Source organism: Cyclopterus lumpus, chromosome 17, assembly GCF_009769545.1.
Source record: "Cyclopterus lumpus isolate fCycLum1 chromosome 17, fCycLum1.pri, whole genome shotgun sequence".
NCBI classification, from domain to species: Eukaryota; Metazoa; Chordata; class Actinopteri; order Perciformes; family Cyclopteridae; genus Cyclopterus; species Cyclopterus lumpus.
The window spans coordinates 17,069,055-17,091,504 of NC_046982.1; the positions used below are offsets into that span (position 1 = coordinate 17,069,055).

General features: G+C 41.6%; 3 protein-coding genes across 9 annotated transcripts; 2 read left to right on the forward strand and 1 right to left on the reverse strand.

Moving 5' to 3' along the window:
- Window positions 1–2,309: 2,309 nt before the first annotated feature.
- Window positions 2,310–5,415, forward strand: rpl5a (ribosomal protein L5a). The gene is made up of 8 exons (XM_034555658.1): window positions 2,310–2,441; window positions 2,785–2,854; window positions 2,953–3,068; window positions 3,152–3,286; window positions 3,443–3,645; window positions 4,174–4,351; window positions 4,925–5,013; window positions 5,269–5,415. The coding sequence occupies exons 1-8, from the start codon at window positions 2,439–2,441 to the stop codon at window positions 5,369–5,371; spliced, it is 897 nt and encodes a 298-aa protein (XP_034411549.1). The 5' UTR covers window positions 2,310–2,438; the 3' UTR covers window positions 5,372–5,415.
- Window positions 5,416–5,526: 111 nt separating this feature from the next.
- On the reverse strand, window positions 5,527–12,937 carry dipk1aa (divergent protein kinase domain 1Aa). 5 transcript variants are annotated; one of them, XM_034555655.1, is made up of 7 exons: window positions 12,167–12,937; window positions 11,619–11,766; window positions 8,703–8,837; window positions 8,295–8,402; window positions 8,025–8,201; window positions 7,779–7,910; window positions 5,527–7,637 (listed from the first exon to the last, which is right to left on the reverse strand). In XM_034555655.1, the coding sequence occupies exons 2-7, from the start codon at window positions 11,673–11,675 to the stop codon at window positions 6,957–6,959; spliced, it is 1,290 nt and encodes a 429-aa protein (XP_034411546.1). In that variant the 5' UTR covers window positions 11,676–11,766; window positions 12,167–12,937; the 3' UTR covers window positions 5,527–6,956. The 5 variants fall into 5 exon arrangements, with proteins under 5 accessions (XP_034411546.1, XP_034411544.1, XP_034411543.1 ...); XM_034555653.1 differs by having other exon boundaries at window positions 11,619–11,820; XM_034555652.1 differs by having other exon boundaries at window positions 11,619–12,937.
- Window positions 12,938–13,108: 171 nt separating this feature from the next.
- On the forward strand, window positions 13,109–22,353 carry mtf2 (metal response element binding transcription factor 2). 3 transcript variants are annotated; one of them, XM_034555650.1, is made up of 15 exons: window positions 13,109–13,387; window positions 14,425–14,626; window positions 14,951–15,032; window positions 15,804–15,920; window positions 16,051–16,151; window positions 16,387–16,559; window positions 16,711–16,806; window positions 17,144–17,212; window positions 17,569–17,692; window positions 18,105–18,172; window positions 18,264–18,434; window positions 18,652–18,751; window positions 18,897–18,952; window positions 19,311–19,406; window positions 19,986–22,353. In XM_034555650.1, exons 1-15 carry the CDS (start codon window positions 13,383–13,385, stop codon window positions 20,356–20,358), a joined length of 1,833 nt encoding a protein of 610 aa, XP_034411541.1. In that variant the 5' UTR covers window positions 13,109–13,382; the 3' UTR covers window positions 20,359–22,353. The 3 variants fall into 3 exon arrangements, with proteins under 3 accessions (XP_034411541.1, XP_034411542.1, XP_034411540.1); XM_034555651.1 differs by having other exon boundaries at window positions 13,110–13,253; XM_034555649.1 differs by lacking the exon at window positions 13,109–13,387 and adding an exon at window positions 13,427–13,713.
- The last annotated feature ends 97 nt before the right edge of the window (window positions 22,354–22,450 follow it).

Genomic DNA, 22,450 nt, shown 5'->3' on the forward strand with positions numbered 1-22,450 from the left:
CTTTGACATTTCTTATCTAACATTGAGAACATCTGCCCCGAGAGTGACGGTGTTGGATATAATCTATCTCAGCTCGAACGGAAAAGCAGAAGATCCTGGTTCCCTTTTTTCAGTAGAGCTTTTCATAGAGCTAACAGATATTCACATCGGTTCATCATTTTACAGTAATTGTTTAAGGGGTTCAAAACCTGTCAAATGGACAGTTGACCCTTATGACCCTTAAGACAGTGAAATGTAATGTGTCAATGAAATGTAGCCTACTGCTCAGTTGGACCTACACAAATGAAACACAGAATATGTATCACACAATATTTCAAGTTTAAACTTCAGACTACATCCCTGTCATCCTGAAAAGAATGAGTAGCTTTAAAAATCAGTGGTGGCACGGAAGTAAGAGGCCTACATACAGGCTACTCAAGCATTTAGCATTATTGTTCTTTACTTGGGTAATTCATATTGATGCTACTTTAAAATATTGTTGCTTTAAAATGCACTTATTCACTCTCTTAGTAAGAGTTAGATGAAAAGATTGATACCACTATAATGTCTGTGGGTTCGATAGGAAGCTACATCCAGCAGCTAGTTAGCTTAGCTTAGCATAAAGATGTGAAACAGTTGGGAACAGTTAGCCTGGCTCTGTCCAAATCTACCTTCTCTGAAGCTCTGCTTCGGCACTATTTCAAAAGGACACGTTGACATTTGGAGAAACACTCTTATTTCCTCTCTTGCCAAGATTTAGCTGAAAGATTGGTAGCGCTCTCATGTTTGTAAGTTAGATATGAAGCTAGCAGTCGGTTAGCTTAGTTTAGCCACTGGGCTCGGCCAGTTGAAAAGTAAATTGAGGATCGAGGATCTGTTTTCCCCTGTTCCCCAGTGTCAGTCTTCTCATTTAACTCTTGAGCAAAAAATAAGCAGATTTGTCAAAATGTCAAACTATTACTCTTAGTTTAGGATCTCAATACTTTTTCTAACACTGTTTAAATAAAAATAACACCAGTTATTTACTACTGTATTAATAAAGAGTATCTTACAGTTACAGGGTGTTTTCAATGTAAGTAAAACAAAAATATGCTGAGATAATGACAAAGCAAGACCAGAAAATAACAGAGATATATAGCTTATCCTTTTTTTCATACCAGAAATGTACAAGGCAGAAAATCCAGAAGATTTATTTAGTTTGATGTTGCTCCTGGTATGGGGGACTGTTATATGTACATTCACATCCATGTCCATGAACAGGGGGACTTGTGGAGTAATGCTGAGCCCTTTGAATGACCCCAAAACCACGATGCTCATCGCTCATATTAATCACAGCAGAGTTTGTGCTGGTATGCAATATCATAGCAGCTGTCCAGGTTGTGCTTGTGTGTAATATAGAAGTATAGACGTGTGACCGAATGTTGAAATAATAGCTGAAGAATTATAGAAGAAAAATAAGAACATGTCCGTCAATATTAAGGTTTTGGAATTCAGGTGTCCGTTGAAAAACAATGAAGCTTATAGAAGGCCTCCAATTCAACAAATTAAATCTTAAAGATTGTTACATGTTTTTTGGATGAAAGCTGTGCAGCCCTTGACCCCAGCGAACATCAGGACAAAGTGAGAGGTAAATATTAATAAGCACTACTTAATCAACCACCATATATGTCCAGGAGGACTTTACCGTGCCAGCAGAGGTCAGAGGAGCTTGGGTCCATTTGTTTTGGTAAACTCTGTGTTGGACTGTAAATCTGTAAATGTTACAAACATACATACAGGGTTTCAACAAGTCGACTGCAAAGATCCTGAGTGTTTTTTTTAGTCACGATGTTAAAACAAGGTAGATATGGAGATAACATCTTGAAATAAAAGCCTGCTTCAGATTATAATTCAACAGTCAAATTTTGTGACCTCTCTCTGGATTTAAAATCCACCCAAGCTTCAGCGATTTTGTCATTTAGACCTTTTCGGGCCAAAAATATGGATTTCACAACACGGATGGATGATACATAAGCGGATATGTCCTTCAGTGTCAAGTTGTTTGAAAGCAAATGTGCCTCATCCTCACTGAGTGCATCAGGTGACAGGAAATCCAGCTCTAGAAATAAACAACTCCAAAGGCCAGCACACACTCTCTTTATTTAGAAGATTACTGAACAATTTGGGTTTCCACGTTTCAATAAGTTACATAACAATTGCATTATTGTTTTATATTGTCATAACTTGATAATCACTAAATCACTGTTGGTGAAGATGAGTGAACCCTGCTGTGTGTGCGTGTGTGAGTGTGTGAGTGTGTCGCTGCTGCCCCCTGTCGGCTCCAGCGTGTCCTCCTCCGGGGCAGCAGGGGGCGCTGTCTCCCCACGAGACGTCCAACTTAAGAGACGTTGCCAAGTCAACCTTCCGCTCCACAGAGACGATCTGAATCCAGGAGCAACAGCAGCTAAATCCGCGCAGAGATGGTGAGTTGAAACTTTAAATAATCACCCAGGCCACACGGTCTGGTTGTGTAGAGACGCGTTTGATGGTAGACGAGGGTGTCCCGCGGGCCGAGGGGCAGATGTTTGCGGATGTTTGGTCGGTGCCGGACCGGTGAGCCGCACAGCTCCAGCGTGGCGCCTCCAATGGCTGACGACACAATTCACTCAGCTGACCCACATTGCAGAGCTCTCACCTCAACCGACACTTATGAATGAGTCGATACCGCGACGCTGAAAACTGTTCACACGTGTTTCATTCGCATGCTCCTTTTTTCCCCCTTCTCTTGTTAGTTTGCGCTGTAACATCGGGACTTTTCCTCCGCAGGGGTTCGTCAAAGTGGTGAAGAACAAGGCCTACTTCAGGAGATACCAAGTCAAATTCAGGAGGAGGAGAGGTAAGACACGATTGTCTTCACAGGCCTGAGTGTGAAGACATGCTCATGTTTAAAGTAACCACTACGGCTTCATTAATATAGTTTTGGTAATTCTACAGAGGGGAAAACCGACTTCTTTGCCCGAAAGCGGCTCGTCGTGCAGGACAAAAACAAGTATAACACACCCAAGTACCGCATGATCGTCCGGTTCTCCAACAGGGACATCTGCTGCCAGGTCGGTGACAGAGACTGGCTGAAACTCACGTGGTCTCCCCTTAAATACGACCGGGCTAACCCAGTGTGTCTTGTCTTGTGCAGATCGCCTATGCAAAGATTGAAGGAGACCAGATTGTGTGCGCTGCTTACTCTCACGAGCTTCCCAAGTATGGCATCACAGTAGGCCTTACCAACTATGCTGCGGCCTACTGCACCGGGCTGCTCCTGGCTCGCCGGGTAAGACTGCACACACAGAAAGCTGCTGATGTCAGCACATGAATAGGAGAGTGAGATTTATGCTCTCATAGCAATTTCTTAAGTCAGATTTATTGTATTTCAAAAGTGTGTGATCATCGCGTGTTAAAGTGTTTTCTTGCATCCTTTTTTTTATAGCTGCTGCACAAGTTTGGCATGGACCAGGTGTACGAGGGCCAGGTGGAGGTGACGGGAGACGAGTTCAACGTAGAAAGCATCGACGGACAGCCGGGTGCCTTTACCTGTTACTTGGACGCAGGCCTCGCCAGAACCACGACCGGAAACAAGGTGTTCGGAGCACTGAAGGGGGCCGTGGACGGCGGGCTGGCTATTCCCCACAGGTCAGTGTGATGATGTGAATAGCCTCTTTTTAATTTAGGTTATATTGTACTAGTTGTGCAACTTCACCTCTGCACCAGCTGTTTGGTTTCAAGTCAGAAAAGTTCTTCTCGATTCTTCTGTGACTTATTCAGATTTTTCACTTTATCACGTCGAGAAAGAACATTAGATTTCTTTTAGCGTAATGCCCACATTATTTTTAAATCAGCTGGTTTATGACCAGTCGGTCAAACTGGTCCAGTTTGTGGTTGGTGGTTTTTCTCTGCTTCTTGATGATGATACAAATCCCGCTGAGCAAAATGTAGTTGGTCCTTCATTTGCATTAGCTGATGTTTACTGTCCTTTCAAGACGGGGCTGAGAGAAGAGAGACGAACCAAAGCAAACATCAGAGTGACCGTTTGTCAGAGCATTGGAGAAATACGAGAAACTAGGAAAAATTGAACATTTATAAGAAATTGTTTCACTTGGAAAAGTTGAATTGTCTGTCACAAAACCTGACGTGAGCTTTGCTCTGCCTTTTTTTCCCTAGTCTGAAACGTTTCCCCGGTTACGACTCTGAGAGTAAAGAATTCAACGCAGAAGTGCACCGAAAACACATTATGGGCATGAATATTGCCGACTACATGTCGTATCTGATGGAGGAGGACGAGGATGCCTACAAGAAACAGTTCTCTCGCTTCATCAAGAACAGAGTCACGCCAGACGCAGTAAGATGGATGCTCTTCACTCACCAATACACACTGCAGTAAAGTGTCTCTGGCCATAGTTTCACTGGTGCAACCACACCGCCCTACGATCGGCCATATTGGCTGCATATGAAATGCTGCATTACATAATCTGTCCACCAGAGAGCAGCGATGAGTTAGTTTTGAAACTGTAGCATGTTACTTAGTACATAACTTGATCACACTTGTTTTGGGATTTATTTGAAGATAATTGTAAATGTTACATATGTGGACCCACGCTGAACTCTCCTCAAAAACACCCTGAAGCCCAGTGCTCGAGAATTTCACATCTCCACTCTGCATCATTAGTGCAAATTTACACAAGCATTACTTCAAGTATGTTTGTCAAATATTCAACCGCTGTGTTTACTGGTCCTCTGCTTCTTGATGATGATACACATTCTGCTGAGCAAAATGTAGTTGGTCCTTCATTTGCATTAGCTGATGTTTACTGTCCTTTCAAGACGGGGCTGAGAGAAGCGAGAGGAATCATGAAGCACAGTGAAATGTCCTCGCCGTGGAGCAATAACATGTGGGTTGTTTTTGTTTTTTCAGGTCGAAGAAATGTACAAAAAAGCACACGCCTCCATTAGAGCAAACCCCACCCACGAAAAGAAACCCGCAAAAGAGATCAAGAAGAAGAGGTGGGTTCTTTTTTTCCTTCATTTGTTTGTTTTCCAAAGCCAGAATTATCGATGCCGCAACTTGAGTGAAACGTGAATTTTCTGCTTTTGGAGCCAAATTGTGACAATGTAACTCTTTTAAAAATGTATATCTCAAATTATAAATACCATGGAAAAATAAGTATTGAATATCTGTACTGGGAAGCTCCCAGTGCTGAGCGGACTTGTTCCTTCTGGTGTGCTGAATATTAATGGAGCTGCTTTCTTTCCGGGCAGGTGGAATCGCGCCAAGTTATCTTTGGCACAGAGGAAGGACCGCGTCGCCCAGAAGAAAGCCAGTTTCTTGCGAGCGCAAGCACAAGAGGCAGAGGACGGTTAGGAGCTCTGCTGTGACGGCACACAAATAAATTTATTTCAAACTCACGTTTTTGTCCACGTCAATAGTTTCGAGTGGTTAGGGATTAATATTCATATTTCTTATCTATAATCTAGCTAATTGAGTGAGTGGTGCATTGCAATTACAGATTTGATAAGTTACAGTGAAGTGGTGTGAAGTTTATTTGTGCAAAATCATGCGGGTCTCTTTTAATAGGTAAACTTTTTTTTTTTTTACATTCTCAAAGTGGGGAAGGAAAAAAAGCAGCATTGTTCACAAGCTCGCCGTGCTGGTCGAGTACTCTGAAATTCATTTAACGTGTTAAATCAAGTCAGGTTGTCAACTCTGTTACAGCAACTTCACAACAGCAATGTCTGGAATGGATCATGGAAAATACTCGGCATTCAAGTGTGACCACAAGAGTGGATCAAAATCTCCAACTTCCACATTGGTTAACATTCATAAGTGATTACAGCTGGATCTTTATGGCACTGAGACAAAATGAAAACATGTGATACAGCACATGACCATAAATGCTGTGAAATTGTGAGAAATACAAGAGAACATTCATAAATCAAATACATTAATATTCCTTGTGTCGTTGATGCAGCATTGACAATGTCACTAGTGTTACAGGTGGAAAATGTACAGACCCACAGGAAGATCCTTGTAGAACGCTGACTAATACCATCATGTCCACTTGAAGCTAGTGAACTGCCTCCTTGTACAGAGGCATTGACATTTCTTATTAAAGACAAACCAACAATTTCTTTTGTACAGCCTGTGTAGCCAAAGCCAAAAATAGATTTGTCACGTTGCAATGCGTGACATATTCCTTCATTATGATAAACATGGGCACTGTAGTTTATTGAATCGATACCACAAACAGTGTCCTGCTGCTGTAAACGGTGCACTAAATGTGTATTCATTCGCTGCAGAAATCATTTGCACTATTCTCCAGTTTGATTAACCATAGCTAAAAAAAAGAAATAGTGCCCAGGTATGTTTCTTCACTTAAAAATAATAAAAGGTCTAATTCTGTGACCGTAAGATGTATACATACCCTCAGTAGGCAGTGCTAGTTTTGGTCTTATGACTGAATTTCCTGGAAACCAAAATACAGAATAACTGCTGAATCATTTAAAAAGGTACACTCCCTTATGCAATGTTGCTCAGGAGCAACCGTAACAATAAAATCAAGGAGCCCATCTATAGTGCATTACACTTTCAGCTGGAGCTTTGTACAACTAATTTTTCAATCTCAAATATATCTGAATGATTGTGGTATAAACAGCAATGTGGTCTCTCGGCTCTTGAGTAACAGTAACTCTGTTCACGAGTCTATCAGCTGCGCCCTCGAAACATGCCACTGGTTTGACTAATACAATGTAATGTGGCTGATGACATGCTATCATTCAGTTTATTTAACCTCTGAAACAGGATGTAGAGTCTGCATCAGTTTCATCATTCATAAGTGTTAAGAGCTGATAAAAACTACTTCATTAAATGTGCAATTCCTAAATCGCAGCATCTTTAATCCTCAGCTCCATGTGTGGAACTGACATTTCAGAACGACTTCCTCTCCTCGTCACGAGTCTTTGGTGTGTGAGATCTGTCTCCACAGCAGAGCTTTCAAGTTGTTGAGAATAAGCGAGTGTTCCATGTTCATCTGTCCAGCATTTCCCTTCAGAGCCATGCAGGCGTACAACTGCCTCTCGAGCTCCTCTCTCATCCCTGACGGCGCCCCGCGCAGGAGGTAGTCCTTCAGTGCACTGCATGCCTTTGCCAAGTTGGGCTGGACTGGCTCCTCCCTGCACCGTTTTTCTGACACGTCACATGACGTCTGGCAGTCGGCCCCGTACACGCAGTCGGCGTCAGTCTCACACTTGAGCACCCGCATGGTGCGTCTGAACTCGTCCTCGGGAACCACCGTCTGGGTGTTAGTCAGGCGGAGCTCATGGCGGTCGGTGTAACCAAAGTGCGCCGCGGCGAGGTCGCAGATCAGAAAGCTGCCGTAGGTACCGTGGAAGATGTCCTCCACCAGCTCCAGGAGGCCCATGGAGATCTTTGCTTTGCGAGGCCACGAGGGGGTGAACCACTGGTCCATAGTGCGCTGCACGCTGCTGGGCACCCAGGATACCAGCGGCCAGGGGAGAGACAACCCATACAGGGGTCCGTAAGGGACTCGCTCCGTCATGTACAGGTCTCCGCAGTAGCCGAGCAGACGAGGGGTGTGTCCACGGTCCTGGAGCAGCAGGCCCAGCAGCACCTCGAAAAGCAAAGCACAATCGTGTCTCCCCAAACAGCTCGAGTACTTTCATATTTGCTGTACATTTTTTCACACCGGGACATCTCATACAAATACAACAACATATTTTGTGCCACAGATGACAGTAGCTTGTTATCCTACCTCATCCATCTGCAGTAGGGCCCATGTAGAACGGGCTTCTGGCAGTGACACCCGTCCATCTTTGTTGCCATCGGCGACAGAGAGGATCTGGCTGACGAGGCCGGCGAGATTAGCCTGCTCTCCAAGCTTGGACTGATGGAACGAGAGGGACATAGACTTGAAGAGGGCTGTTCCAGGCTTTGGTCCATCTTGCCACAGACTACAATATGTGAATCTATGTGAACCTCTCTGACTCCAGCTCTTTACCTTGAGGTGATTGAACACCATCTCTCTGAACTTCTCCACCGATGTGCCTCTGGTGGGCTTGTCGAATACGGGGGCTTCTCTACGGGGCTCCGGCTCCTCACCCAGCTCGTAGTGCACGACCTCCCCCAACTTACAGCGGATGATCCCATCGCGGTCTCCCCAGCTTCCTGTGTACACCTGGCAAACAGAATGCCAAACACACCGTAAACATGCTGAAAACAGCCGGTGGTCCAATCACAACTTTAACTGAAAGTAAAATTGGAGTCCTACTTGGTTATTTGGCAGCGTTGACAGACACCTGCTCATGTAGAGCGTGTCTTTGTCACACAGGCTGCTGCAGGCCGAACCATCGATGATTCCCTTCCTGTATTTATCACACTTGAAAAAGACAGACAAAGTAGTTAAGTTTGATTTCATTTTAAGCCCCTTTATACTTATAATTATATTCATCCTTTACATTAGACGCCGTGTGTCTGCTAATCTGAGGTAATATTTCTATTCTAGATCTTAAACAAAGTGCACAAGAAGTATTTACAACACGTTTTAGTTGCCACACACAAATCACATTTGACAGAGGTTCACTTGTGCAATTTTCAAACAGCAGCCACTTTGAAATAACTGTGGTTGACCCAACCTTAGGCTAGGTGTTCCTGCAAAATAAACAAAGCCACTACTCACAATGGCGTTCTTGCACTCATGTCCTCTGCACAGTTCTGTGTAGGTGGAGTATTGCACATAGAGCACCCAGCTCCCCACCAGCACAGTCAGCCATGTCAGGAACAGGTACTTCACCCTTACAAAGGAGATCCGAGCCTATGGAGGCCGAGCAGAAACAGAAACTCTTAAGATCCGGAGCTGGAAAATATACCTTTAAGAACAGATAAGACCAACTTTTATATATATATATACATACATACATACATACATACATACATACACACACACACACACGTATATATATATATATATATATATATATATATATATATATACACACATATATATACATACTGAACAAGATCTAAAAAGGCAAGACAAGAAGACGTACTTACAGAAGAGCCGCATGTCGTTCAGTGTCTTAACCGGTAACTTTAGTGTTTGAATTAACTTTACAGACGTCTATTCTCAATAAATCCAAAAAACGAATTCCTATCAAAAGTAATGAGAGCTATATTTGCTTTTGAACATCCCAGTCCATTTTAAAAAGATTTAAATAAATAAATATTACATTGTGTCAGTTGACATATCAAAATCAATATATCAGCAGTAAGTGAACTACTGCAATGCGAGCAAGTACAAAATAAATCTGCTCTTGGGAGAATGAAGGGGTTTTGATTCTCACTCCGATCACATGTTGGGAACAGCTTATGTTGCGTATGTTTTGGCAGCGTGCTGTTGCTCTCAACTCAGCTTCGCAACAGCTTCAAAAGTCCAAACAAATATGAACTTGCTAAAAACACAAAATGAGGTTTTCGTGAAATCCGTTTGCACTAAACTATGCAACACTCCTCCACGTTGAGCTACAGACTTCAAACCACAGGGAGGAGGGTACAGGAAAAAACTGAAAATTCCTGCCTTGCATTCCCTTTGGCGCATTTCACCAAATTGTCCAATGGCAGCAGGCGGCTGTTAGAGCTTTAACAGCAGCTTCGTATTCGAGCTGTCGTCTCCTCTGCCCAGCTGAGTTGTGTTTTTTTAAAACACTGTGTGTCCCGAGGAGATACAAACAGATAACCGGCCTCCGGGGAGGGAACTGGAGTTATCAGGAGAGTACACATCAACTACACACCTCTATCTGAACTGGCTCCTTTGCTATGCCTGTATGAGCGAGTACGTAGAGAATGTTTTGGCCCATGAAACACACAGACAAAAGCCAAGTGTGCACGTTGTCTGTGTGGCGCTGCGTCTCAGCACGTCTCAGCAAACACATGATGAAGCCTCCGAGTTATCCTTCACTTACTTACTCCCTGCGGCCCTTATGCTGTCTCCTTTTCCTTGGTACCTAATATGTGGTGTTTGTCTTCACTAAGATAACATTAGATAAACTTAATTGATCCCACACGGGACTGAAATGTAAAAAAAAAGCAGTTGAATACTATGTGTTGTACAAAGCAGTACCATATACATATACAGTATATATTTATATATATATGCACTGTAGTAAATGCATGCTAAGTGTATTGTAACACTGCGCATGTCAAATGAGTTTGCACTGAGTAAGAACACTTAACTAAATAACAAAAGGGACACAAATATTACACTTGAAGAGTGGAATAAAGTACAATATAAAAATAGATTCCTCCAAAATGAAAATGAAAAAATCTTTTTAATCTAACATAGTTAATTAAGGTGGCAGCAGATGCAAGATATGATAATACTGATGTTAATACTGATGATAATCAGAGCTGGCCATGAGTAGTGCAGCCAGGAAGCCTGTTGCGGTTGAGTTAAGTCCACGTAGTACAAAGCCTGTCGGAAAAATGCCGGTAACCAGCTGTCAACAGTTAGATTCAGTTACCGCGCGTGAACCCTCATGAAGTATTGACTGCTTACAGTCTGGTCACTACAACAGGGACATAAGACCTGCAGTATCACATCTTCATATACTGTGGATGGAGCTGTCCTCGGGGTCCCATGTAGGGATTGGGCCCATGAGGGGTCGTCGTTTGCCATCATCCTTCTCTATTCTACGTCCTCTATGGAGTCCACAGACATTCTCAGGACCGAGCTTCTCCTGTCTGCAGTCGAGGTGTCGCCACCCCAGCCGACCACTGCTTAGAAGAGGGTTGATGGCATCCCAGAATGCAAAAAATATCTTTATAGAAGAAGACCCAAAAACAGGGCAACGGTCACAACACTTGAAGATCTGTAATATTGGCATCAAAGACAGCCAACAGGAAAGACAGAAATTCAAATAATCCAAAAGTGGCTCTTGTGTGGCTTTTTGAGCTTGGTACTTGGACAGAGCTTTGGAATTCAAAAGCCATTTTGTTGGGGGAAATGGTTCTTGGAGCCTCGATACAAACCGGACTCCGTGTCCTGTAACAGACCTGGATAACCTGCCTCTGCCATCACATTTTTAAATATGTAAATATAAAAGGCCAATTAGTGCATTTTTAAAAGGAGGCGACAGAATGCACAAATTTGCTAAAATATCATACCAACGTACTGAACCAAAACCGTCTCTCTCTTTGAACAAACAAACTGTGCACCAAAACAGGGACAGAAGCAAATACACAATTACAAACAAATGACACAACACAATAAACAAACACAGGACCAGTGTGGCAAAAATGTAGGTATACTTTGCATGCATGTATAGAGATCCCCTTGTGACTAAAATAAACCACTTCCGCACAGAGTGTTTGACATAGGAACTGGTTAAATAAGTACAGGATCAAATGTAGCCTAATTGGGACTGATCTGGTTGGATTAAACCGCCCACAGGGTCTGCAGGAAACACTGACTAGTGTTGTCTAAAGCCAGATTAAATGTTAACCTCCTGAACTCTACTGTAGTCCCCGGACTGTAGTCCACGTCCAAAGTTGTGATAAGCTTACTGTACTTTATGTAATGTTGCAACAATAGGTTTACCCTTTCCGAGAGCAAATGCAGCCCTGTATTCTCCTCCTCTTTCGTAAGCTCCTTCATGCTGGGAGTAGTTACTGGCAGCAAGCCACTGGTACCCAAATGAGAAGGTTCAACCTCATTATCCAACCAAAAGGGTTCTGCAGCGTTGGCACTATTGGAGGCGAGGAAACAACAGTGAGCACTGAGTGCAAGTCCAGGCATCTTTCTAGTCAAATGTAAGGAGAGGAAAACTTAAAATTAAGTGAGATCAAATCCAAAACAGAGATCCCTCCCTGGCCTGGGTAAAAACAAAAAAAGTCCTGGCATACCAATTTCATCTCACATGTTATCCACACTCTCTGTTCTGGATGAGCGAAAAGAAGAACATATTAATCTGTTCATCAGCGGCCACATTCCTCAGGTATATGGAAACGGCACAAGAGCTGACAGCTGTCAGTCTGGTGTGTCACCCCCGACCACCACGACACGCAGGCTCTCAGTCCATTTAAACACATCCCGCAGTATACGACGACAATCCGAGTAACAGAACAATTCTTGGACAGGGATATTACCTGGAAGTAGAACGACTTTTTCACCCAGGCCCGTTGAAACAGACTCTTCGCCATCACAAAAATAGATCATCTCAATACGTGGACCTGGCTGTGGGAGATCATCCAAAACACACCGGAGAGCGTCTTCCACATAAAACGACCCGTCTCGTTTACAGAACAGGAGGAAATGACCGCATTTTACCAGATCTGAGCCCCGCTACGGTACACGGCCCTTGGACTGTCGTGTTGTCTTATCCCCGTGAATCGCTCTGATATTGCACTTTGCCTGCGACTCTGCTCTTTGCAGCAGCTGCTGATTTTCAAGCAGCAAAGCAACATACCTCAAACTGGCCTAGAAAAAAAAGCCACGTACCACCACCGCGCAGGCGCAACCTGATCGTCTACAAATAAAACGATAACAACATTTTTCTTCAGGGTGTCAACCAAATTGGCGAAACCTGCTTCAGCGTGGATTCCCCGATGCATTGATATCAATTAGGCATTAAGAATATTGTCTGTTGCTTAACACTGAAGCAATGACCGGGTCAAGCTAGCGAGCGTGAGATAAATAAAAGTCCGCTACGTTTTTCACAATAAAAGCCCTTTTCTTTAAACATCAACCTAACTTCCGGTCATAACCTTTAATACAAAAATGACCCGTCAACGGACGCATGATGCCGCAGCGCCAGCGCGTGCCCACAATTTGCACACGTTTATCAAACACTGCCGAATTGAAAGTTTAAACTTTTTTTTAATAACCTACATTTATGCAAACATGTCTGGCCATTTATAATCAATGCCTATGACGTTAGTTTGTATTTTAATCCACACATGCAGAAGAAATTCCGCAGAAAAAGATGCCTTGTTCGACCCCTAAACGGTATATATTTGTACTATACTTCCTTAAGGGGCGGAGATGCCCTGTTTAGTAAATGCCCTGCCTACATTTTCAAATGTTTGAAAAAAAGAAGGTGAACGTAGCAGCGACCACCTCCAGTCGCGAGCAGCAGTCGTTTAAACGCTTCCCACAATGCACTCCCCGTCAGCGGGAAACCAAAATGGCGAACATGCTGGGGGAAAATGAACCGTTTGTTATCTTCTGACGAAGGTCGAGTCCCACGAGTTTCCGCGATATACTTTTGAAATAAGTCCACCCGCCGAAGAAGCGGGATATCAGCGGTATTTTTATATTGAGTTATTTTGTAGTGCGAGTCGTTGTAGAAGCTGAGGGGACCGAATGAGGTATTGTTGTCATGTTTTCTTCCTGTGGAGGGAGGGAGGGGGGGGGTCCGACGGTCAGCGACCTCTCCGGAGTTTAAGCTTTGCATGTGGGTCGTTCATGCTAACAATCGAGCCTGGCTGCTCGCTATTTATTTTATTACCAGACATTCAGAAGGCAACGTTTTCTCCAACTGGTCCTTTGTCGTCTCTAGTGGCTCGTATTGATCATGTTCACTCAGTGTCTGAACAAAGGGAATCTTGAACTGTGGCCAAAGGGAAATGGAAAATATCAATCTTAAAACCTCCAACGTTAACTTTTATTAATGAATAATGTTTTGCAGCAGAAGGTAATACCAGGTATTTAATTGTATAAATACAGCTGAGAAATGTCACTAAAATCCAATTGTCTATTTTTATGTAACGCTTGCTTTGTGTTCAACTTAAATAACCTTTGCGTTTACTTACGTTTTTGAAGTTGGACTGGCTAAAGAGTTACTCAGCATTGCCCTCTAACTACATTGCTGACCGCATTGTTTGGGTTAATGACCAATTAGCACTAATTAAGAGTATAATCACCTGTTTGCATTCATTGGAGGGGAAATTACATGTTTAGTTTTCAGCCTTATCTCCTTGTATTTTCCATAACACAGGGCAGTGTTTGGTTAGATTCTAATCCAAATGACTATAGATTGTGGTATTGCTATTATTAGGCCACAAAAGTGTGAGGGTGGAAGGATTGGTTTGTTATATACATTAAATTGACATGACTTCAAATAGACATGACTTCAATTATATCTGTGTCTTTGAGTATTATGAAAAGCGCTATATAAATTAAAATTTATATATATATATATATATATATATATATATATATATATATATACACACACACATCTCCTTAGGCATGTGTGCATATTTACTCTGACTCAATGAAATAATAGTTATATCTTACCTCTATACTTGTATACGTATTTTGGTTGTTAAAATGAAACTTACTGAAGAAATATAGTTAATTTTATTATTTTTAAATGCATCGCTCTGTGCCTCCCCCTGTTCAGAGACTCCGGGGTTGTAGATCACCTGTCTGTCCATCACAGAGCTCTCCCCCAGCGGCAGCAGCAGGCTGTGACCTTGTCCACCACAAGCCTTTCTGCTAGGGGAGAGTATGGAGAGGACGGCATGTCTGACAGGTTCACAGAAGGACAGGACGTATTGGCCCGCTGGTCAGATGGCTTGTTCTACTTGGGGACAATCACCAAGGTAAGTGTGAGGTGAAACTCACCTTTTGGTACTAAAATTATGTTTGATATCGCAGTACCACCTCATACAGTTTGAAAACTTCTTGCCACATGTTATTTCACCTGATTTTACAGAACATCAGCTGTTATTTATATTATCAGTTTTGGTCATAAGACGCACAGTCTACCTGGAAAAATCCTTTTAAATTAGGCAGATGTGACGACAGCATTTGATCGGTATTTTACTGTACTAGTGTCAATGTGCGAGATGCCTGGGTATAATATTTTGGTTTTAAGAACTGTGTGGCCTTTAGGAAGACATCTATGTATATTTTTCTCCCTCCAGATAAATCGGGACAAGCAGCGATGCTTCGTAGTTTTTGAGGATCGGTCAAAGTCTTGGGTTCTGTGGAAGGATATCCAGACAGGTAAATTCGTCAACTTGAAGACGTGCATTCTACATGGATTTATATTTTGATCTTTGGATCCTTTGTCATTTCTAGGTTATTTAATAGACCTTGCAACATCTGCACTTTATATTCGGTATAGTTTTCATTGGGATTTTGCTCAAATTCTTGGATTAGTATTGTACTGTCACCACCCTTGTCTGAATTTCTACTGCCTTACTTATCTCCCTTCTCTTGTGGCTGGCAGTTAACTGTCCAGTGTCTGGCATCAGTGCAGCACAAGTTCCTCGCCCACATGTAAAAAAGAGGCTGGGCTCTGTCCACTTGTGAAAATATGAAGGTGGACATGGCAGAGATGGTTTTATAATAAAGCATATCATGATTGTACATTACATTCTTTTCAGCTGATTCACATGTTTCTTCACAGCTCTAGGCACTCTGTGTTGTAGTGCTGATTAAAACATTAACATCAGCTAAAAGCCTTGTTCTGTGCTGACCTCCAGTGGTTGAAGTTCTCTCCTTGCATCACGATGCCCTGACATCACTGTTGGGTGTAGTTACAGAACAACAGCATAGTATTGGGATTCTTTTGAGATCTTATCCCAAATACTATGGAGGTTAATGGATCGTGTCTAAATTCCATTTACATTTTTTTAAAAATTTTTTATGAACGTGTGTCCTCTGATTTTAATCAGGATAAATTAGTTGGAACTACTTTCAATCAAACAAGAAGTCCCCTTTGTTGCAGGCTTAGCTTTTACTCTGTCACAACTAGCCGTTTGTCTATTTCAGGGGATGAAGATGATGAGGAGGAGGATGATGAGGACGACGACATTGTGTGCTCTATATGCCAGGATGAAACTTCAGATGAACCCAATGAAATAGTCATTTGTGACAAGTGTGGACAAGGTAATGCCCTTTTGTTGTCTCTGATGCTTTCACGCTGAACATTGAACAAAGTAGTGCGTGCAGTTCTTTTCTCCTTTTTCCTAACTTGTAAATGGCCGCTGTATATAAATGTGTTCAACATTTTTTTTAGGCTACCATCAGCTGTGCCACTCCCCCATCATCGACGCCTCTGTCATTGACTCAGATGACAAGTGGCTCTGCTCAGATTGTGAGCTCACTTCTATACCTAAGGTACGTATTTTAGTTTTGAGTGAAAACTTGCAATGAAACCTTTAGTTGAATGTATGAGTTTTGATTATGTATTTACATGATGGCTATTATTTGCTTGGCTTTAATAGATATGAGACTCTATAGAGTACAAGATAATCTACAGAGTAAATTCTGTATATATATATATATGTGTGTGTGTGTGTGTATACACATGGTTTTATGTTGAGGTGAACATGCTGTTATCTGTGGTGTACAGAGGGTGGCTGCACACATGAGGGGAGCACCTGCTACGGGCTTTCTGCAGCAGCAGCAACAGGAGGATACGGAGCTGCACCTGTCTCTCCCATACGCTCTGGACGAGCTGGTTTGGGACCAGGGCCACAAGACTAACACCCAGCGGTGCTACTGCTACTGTGAAAGTCCAGGAGAGTGAGTAACACATTGCATACTTTAGAACACACTACAGAATCAGGAAAACAACTTCCTCCACAACCATGTTTTTTATATCTACATATATCGATCCATATCTCTCAATCTGTCTCTGCCAGTACAGCTAACAACTCTTTTTCTGCCCTTGAAGTTGGTACCTGAAGATGCTGCAGTGCAACGGGTGTCTGCAGTGGTTCCATGAGGCGTGTCTCCATTGCCTACAGATGCCCATGCTCTATGGAGACAGGTGCAAATAGCACTATTTTTATGTTTTATACTTCATGCTACAATACCAGTTCTTACTACTGAAAATTATTCTGAACAACCGTAAAAAAAATTAAACATCTGTATTCACTCAGCTATCTTACCTAGGGAAATGAATTTATTTGAACAGATACTACCCTTGGAGTGGTGGTGTTTTTTTAATTTTTATATCTAGCCATCTATCTATCGGGACACATTATCTTGTCTTTTTGACATTCCCTTTCGCAAACCATAAAGCACCAGGCCTTGAAACTGTCCTGTGGTCACCAATTCATTTTGCAGTGTAATAAGCTGATGCATTTTTGTGTTTGTAACTTTAGGTTTTATCTGTTTATTTGTTCCGTTTGCAATGGTGGACCAGAGTACCTCAGCCGACTGCCTCTCACATGGTAAGTGAAGCTCAAGATGTAAGTTGTAAGTTGACTCGGATAGTCTTCCTTAAAAGCAGTTTACTATTTGATCAAATAAGCAATGATGTGATTGCTATCTTCCCAATGTAGTGCTCTTAATATATATATATATATACACATAAATAAATAAACTGCCCCCTTACACCAAATTCTACAGATCTATAGTTAAGTGTTCCAGTATCAAATGTATCTTGTTTTTACACTTCAGCTTTGCCACTGTGCCTCATCACCGCCGCTGCATTCCTGCATTTTCTGACCATTAAAGTTGTTCTTTTCAAGATAATTCTTTTGGAACCAGACTAAGTGAATAAAACACAGCTTTTACTATTTTTCAGGGAGAATGTCACACACCTGAGCCTGTACAACTTGAGTGTGATTCACAAGAAGAAGTACTTTGACTCAGAGATGCACCTGATGTCTTACATCAATGATAACTGGGAGCTTCTGCAGCTGGGGAAGGTATGGACGCTACTTATCAAGTTACATGTGATTATTTGCCAACTTATGTAGCAATGGCCAATTCTGTACAAGGACACACTTGAATGTTCTATGGAAAGTTTCTTTTTGAGTTTTGTAATTAACATAAAAACACATCTATGTAGCCTAGTGTTTTTATTTAATTTCAAAGGATGTATGTTTTTAATTTGGCAACCTGCTACATGTTAGCAGATTCCATACTATGGAGCTGCTTAATGCATCGATACATCTCAAATTGATGAGCAAACCGCATTGTTAGCCTGTCCTACAGCTGTAATTATTCTTAGGTTAACCCTGGCTGCCAAATTAGGGTTTGAAACCACATGGTGTTTTTTATGTTACCTTTTCTTGCACCTTGTATTTCCTGTTTGCATCTCCCCTCTCATGTCTGCAGCTTACTAACACTCCCCGATCAAAGCGATATGCAAGTGTTCTGGAGGCATTAAACAACAACAGGAGCATGTAAGCTTTTCCTTTTATTGGATAATCGAAATAACCTTTTGTCTTTTTCTTAACTCCTTTTTAAAAAAAACTTTTCATATGCTCCTTCCAGGTTCAAGTCAGGGAAGGAGATTAAGAAAAATAAGCACTTGTTTGGGCTGAGGATCCGTTTCCCTCCTGCTCCCCCCAACTCTGATGAGCCAACCGGCAGAGTGATGGAGAGGGCTTCACATGAGATCCCCTTCAAGGGATGTAAGTCCACCCAGAACCGGTCTGGCATGAGGTAAGATGTGACGCTTGCATTTTAAGTTCTGCAGTCAAATGTTTAACTTTTTTGGGGTGATATATCTCGTTCATTATGAGCTCTTGATTTTGAAATGCTCATGTTGGACTGATGGCACAAATTGTAATTTGTTTCATACTCCTTAACAGGTATTTAATGTATACCTGCCATTACTTGTGAAACTGTTGGGACATGTTTGTTGTTCTCGTGCTTGCAGGACTTTAACCAATGGCACAGATAAGAAGAAAAAGAGGAAGCAAGGAGCACATTCTCTGGAGACTCTGGCTAAACCACAACGCAGTGAACTCTTATCCCAGGTGTGTGTTTGCGTGCGCATTTGTCTTAGTGGGTGTAAGCTGGGTGTGGTTGTTGAGACTGGGTATTTTTGGCATTACTCTGTAGAGCTACGGTTAAAAAGAAACCCAGTGAGTTATAATGCATTTGGTTTCTTGTCTTTGACAGGACATAAAGCATCTGCCTCTAGAGCCCAACACATTGGATCACTTAACCTCTATCAAGTAAGTGAGCAATTGGCGGTTTGAAGTTATATTCCTAAACAATTGTGTAGCGGTGAAGTCCCTGTACTCTTAGGGCTGCAAACAACAACTGTTTTCATTTATATAATGGTGATGTTTTTGAAGTGCTTGTTTGTCCTAAAACGCAAAGATGTTTAATCTATTTTGATTTTGATGTAAAGAAAAGAATAAAATCCTCACACAGATCTTTTTTAATTAGTACTTTTATTATTCACTAAAACAATTACCAAAAGTTTTGCAGATACATTTCTTCATTAACTGAATAATAAGTACCAGTTGGCAGTATTTTCCTTTTTGTTTGTACAATATTTGTATTAAAATCCTGTCTTCACAACACCAGGACTGAGAGGTCTCTGCTGTCGACTTCAGATGTGGAATCCATAGGAGCCCCGAGCACCACAGAAACTACCTCAACTAGCATTTCTAGACCGTCCAGGTAGGCCTGCTATTCGACTGCAACATTTAACTCTTCCTCACTGTGACATCTCTGGAGCTATGGAGAGTTCTGTCGGTTGATCTGCGACTTTGGTCCAGACTGAAATCTCAACAGCTATTGGAGCATAAATGGCATTTTGTACAGACATTCACGTCTTCAGATGAAGAATCCTAATGACTTCATGGCTTTCCTAACTTTTCCTCTAGTGCCACTTTATAAGGTTGACATTTGTGGTTTTGAGTGAAATGTCCAAAAATATTCAAGGATTTAACATAAAATTCATGTTCATTTGTATTTCTGGACCATCAAGTCATAATTTCATCTCGTCCAAAAATGTACTAATGCATACCTCCCCTAAGCAATTTTCCACATCAGCATTAAGTGTTTAGTGTTATGCATGCTAACATAAGATTTTAAATATGGTGAACAATTGTCACTATGCGCATATTCACATGCATTTATCACAAAGCACTGCTGTGCTCAAGTACAGCCGTTGCAGTCTCTTCATCTGGTTTTTGTTATTGCTCTCAGAATGAAAACGCATTGTTTTACTTCCTCTTTTCCTATTAAACACACTAGCTGTAGCTCCAGCAAGACGCGACCGACAGCCTGCATCATGCCCGTTTCTGCTCCACCCTTAAAGAGGAAACGTGGGCGGCCACGAAGGGCCCTGCAGCCCCCCAACCCAGAGATCCCGCCTCCGAGCCATGCAGACCCAAACCTCTCAGCTACGGAGATGATGAGCCCACTCCCAGGGCTTCACTCCACAGATATAGTTCATGGCATGGACCCCAACAGCCAGCTCTCCCACCTCAAGAGCTCCATCAGCAGCTATTTCGGAGCAGCAGGGCGACTTGCTTGTGGGGAAAAGTACAAAGTCCTGGCACGACGGGTCACCCTTGACGGCAAGGTGCAGTACCTGGTGGAGTGGGAGGGAGTCACTGCCTCCTAGACTTGTCATTGTCGTCATGACTTCTAACTTTTTACCAGGGCCTGCAAGAGGTTTCTGGCTGTGCTAAGGACACGTGTTCACAGCGATAATTGATATATATACCATGGTTTAGTTTAGACGGGAGCCAAGTTTTCCTGTTGAGCTTACTGCAAAGCCTACTGGTTCAGTGCACATTTAAAAACGTCTTTTCCTCATGTGTTATAAAGATTACAATTATTTGATCAAGACAAGGCATTGTTATTATACCACACCATATTTGTGTTCTGCTTTTAACTTTCATTATTTGCTTTGAATGTTTTCAGCAACCGTGTTTATTCAGGGGCACATAACTGATCAGTGCACTGCATCTGTAGGCTTACAGTGAATCGTTATTGTACTTTATTTTTAATCCAGGTATCTGCTTTTCATTTCCTGACCAGTTAAGTATAAAAACTGTATTTTTTTGGGGGGGGGGGGGCAATGTGGTTGGTCAGGCAGTAAAAGGTAAATCTTAGAGGATAAGAGGGAGGGACATGTTCAAAAGAAATTCATTAATTTTACTGCTGCAATGACTAATTACATATGTTTTGTTACATTTATTTTCTTACCAACTTGGTAAATGTTGATTTTTACAAATGTCCTTTCCTCTAGCCCCAGCTACAAGTACATATTGGTCCCTTTTTTAGCAGCGATATCCTTCTGTGAAACTCAAGACCGAAGAGATGTGCTGCTGAAATTGTTTTGAATTATACTACATTTTATTATGACCTTTCAACTAGTCCTTTCTCAAAAGTATTTTTTTTTTCTGTTCAGCATTTTCTTTTTTATTCATTGCACACAACAAATTATTAAAAAAAATGTTGATTAGATCATTTGAGCTTTTTAGCTCCTACAAGGCAGCATTGTTCATGGTAAAGTTCTTTAAATCCCTTTTTGTTGGTCAAAGCTCCAAGTTAAAATTTAAATGTGAGATTCTGAAAAATGCATACATTTTGTTTTCATAGTAAAGATCTTTTTTCGAGATCTCAACCGCAGTAGTCAAAATGAATTAACCTTTTAAAAACATTTTATTTGAAATTGATTAAAATTACTTAACTGTTGATTGAAATCTTTAAGGATCTATTTTCTTTTTAGATTGTCTGATTAGTTATAAACAAAATAAGGTGCTGCATAAGATTAATGCCGTTTACCCAGTTTTCATGCTAAAGAGTTCAGAAGTGTTTTGATTTTTTTTGTTTTTGTGCTGCCTATGCAAGTTAGTCCTTGATAATCGTGTCGTTCAGTCTATTAATGGACCATACGGCTTGATAAAGGGGTGCTTCAGCATTATTATGATGATTTGACTCGGTGTTTAAATTGTTTGTGTGACTGGTGCAAAATGTACTTTAATTTTTGCTTTTACAGTCAAGTTCACCTTGTAGTGTACACACTCAGGATATGTTTCACTGTATTGCATAGGCCTGCCTTTGCAGCTCGCCAGGAGGTTTAGATATATATGTTATTCACTCAGTGTTGTTGGTCAGTATTTTTCTATTGGCTCCTCCATTTTACTTTGAACCATATGTAAGCTTTTTTTAAATTTTGTATGAGTAAAACAAATTTGTAGTTCATTTTTACTGCGCCACTTTCTGGTTTAATCCGAGTCAGAAAAAGTCACTGGAAAACTAATATGCTGTATGTCACTGCATGAGGTAAATATTAATTTAGTTCGACTGTCTCTTTTTACAGATGTTTTCAATTTTTTTTGTTGAAATGGAAAGAGCTTTTTGACATTGATACCTCTTCATTGTACGGATGTAGTCGGTGTGTGTAAAGCTCGTCTCCTCTGTTCAGCCAGTCTCAGTCTCCATGTTGTTACCACTGGCTTCCAACAGGCTTCTGCAGCCAAAGAACATACATGTAACGTCTGCTTCGTCTTTTGAGATTCCTATTACATTTTTATACATTATTACATAGGTTGACGTGATACTTCTGAACCTGTTTAGTTAAAGGATTAATAAAAGCCGATATTTTGAACTGTTGTGTTGCGTATTTGGACATTAAATTGCTGCATATATAACTAGTTGACGATTTAACACAAGAGCCTCAGACCGTTTGTTAATTTGACAGTTCA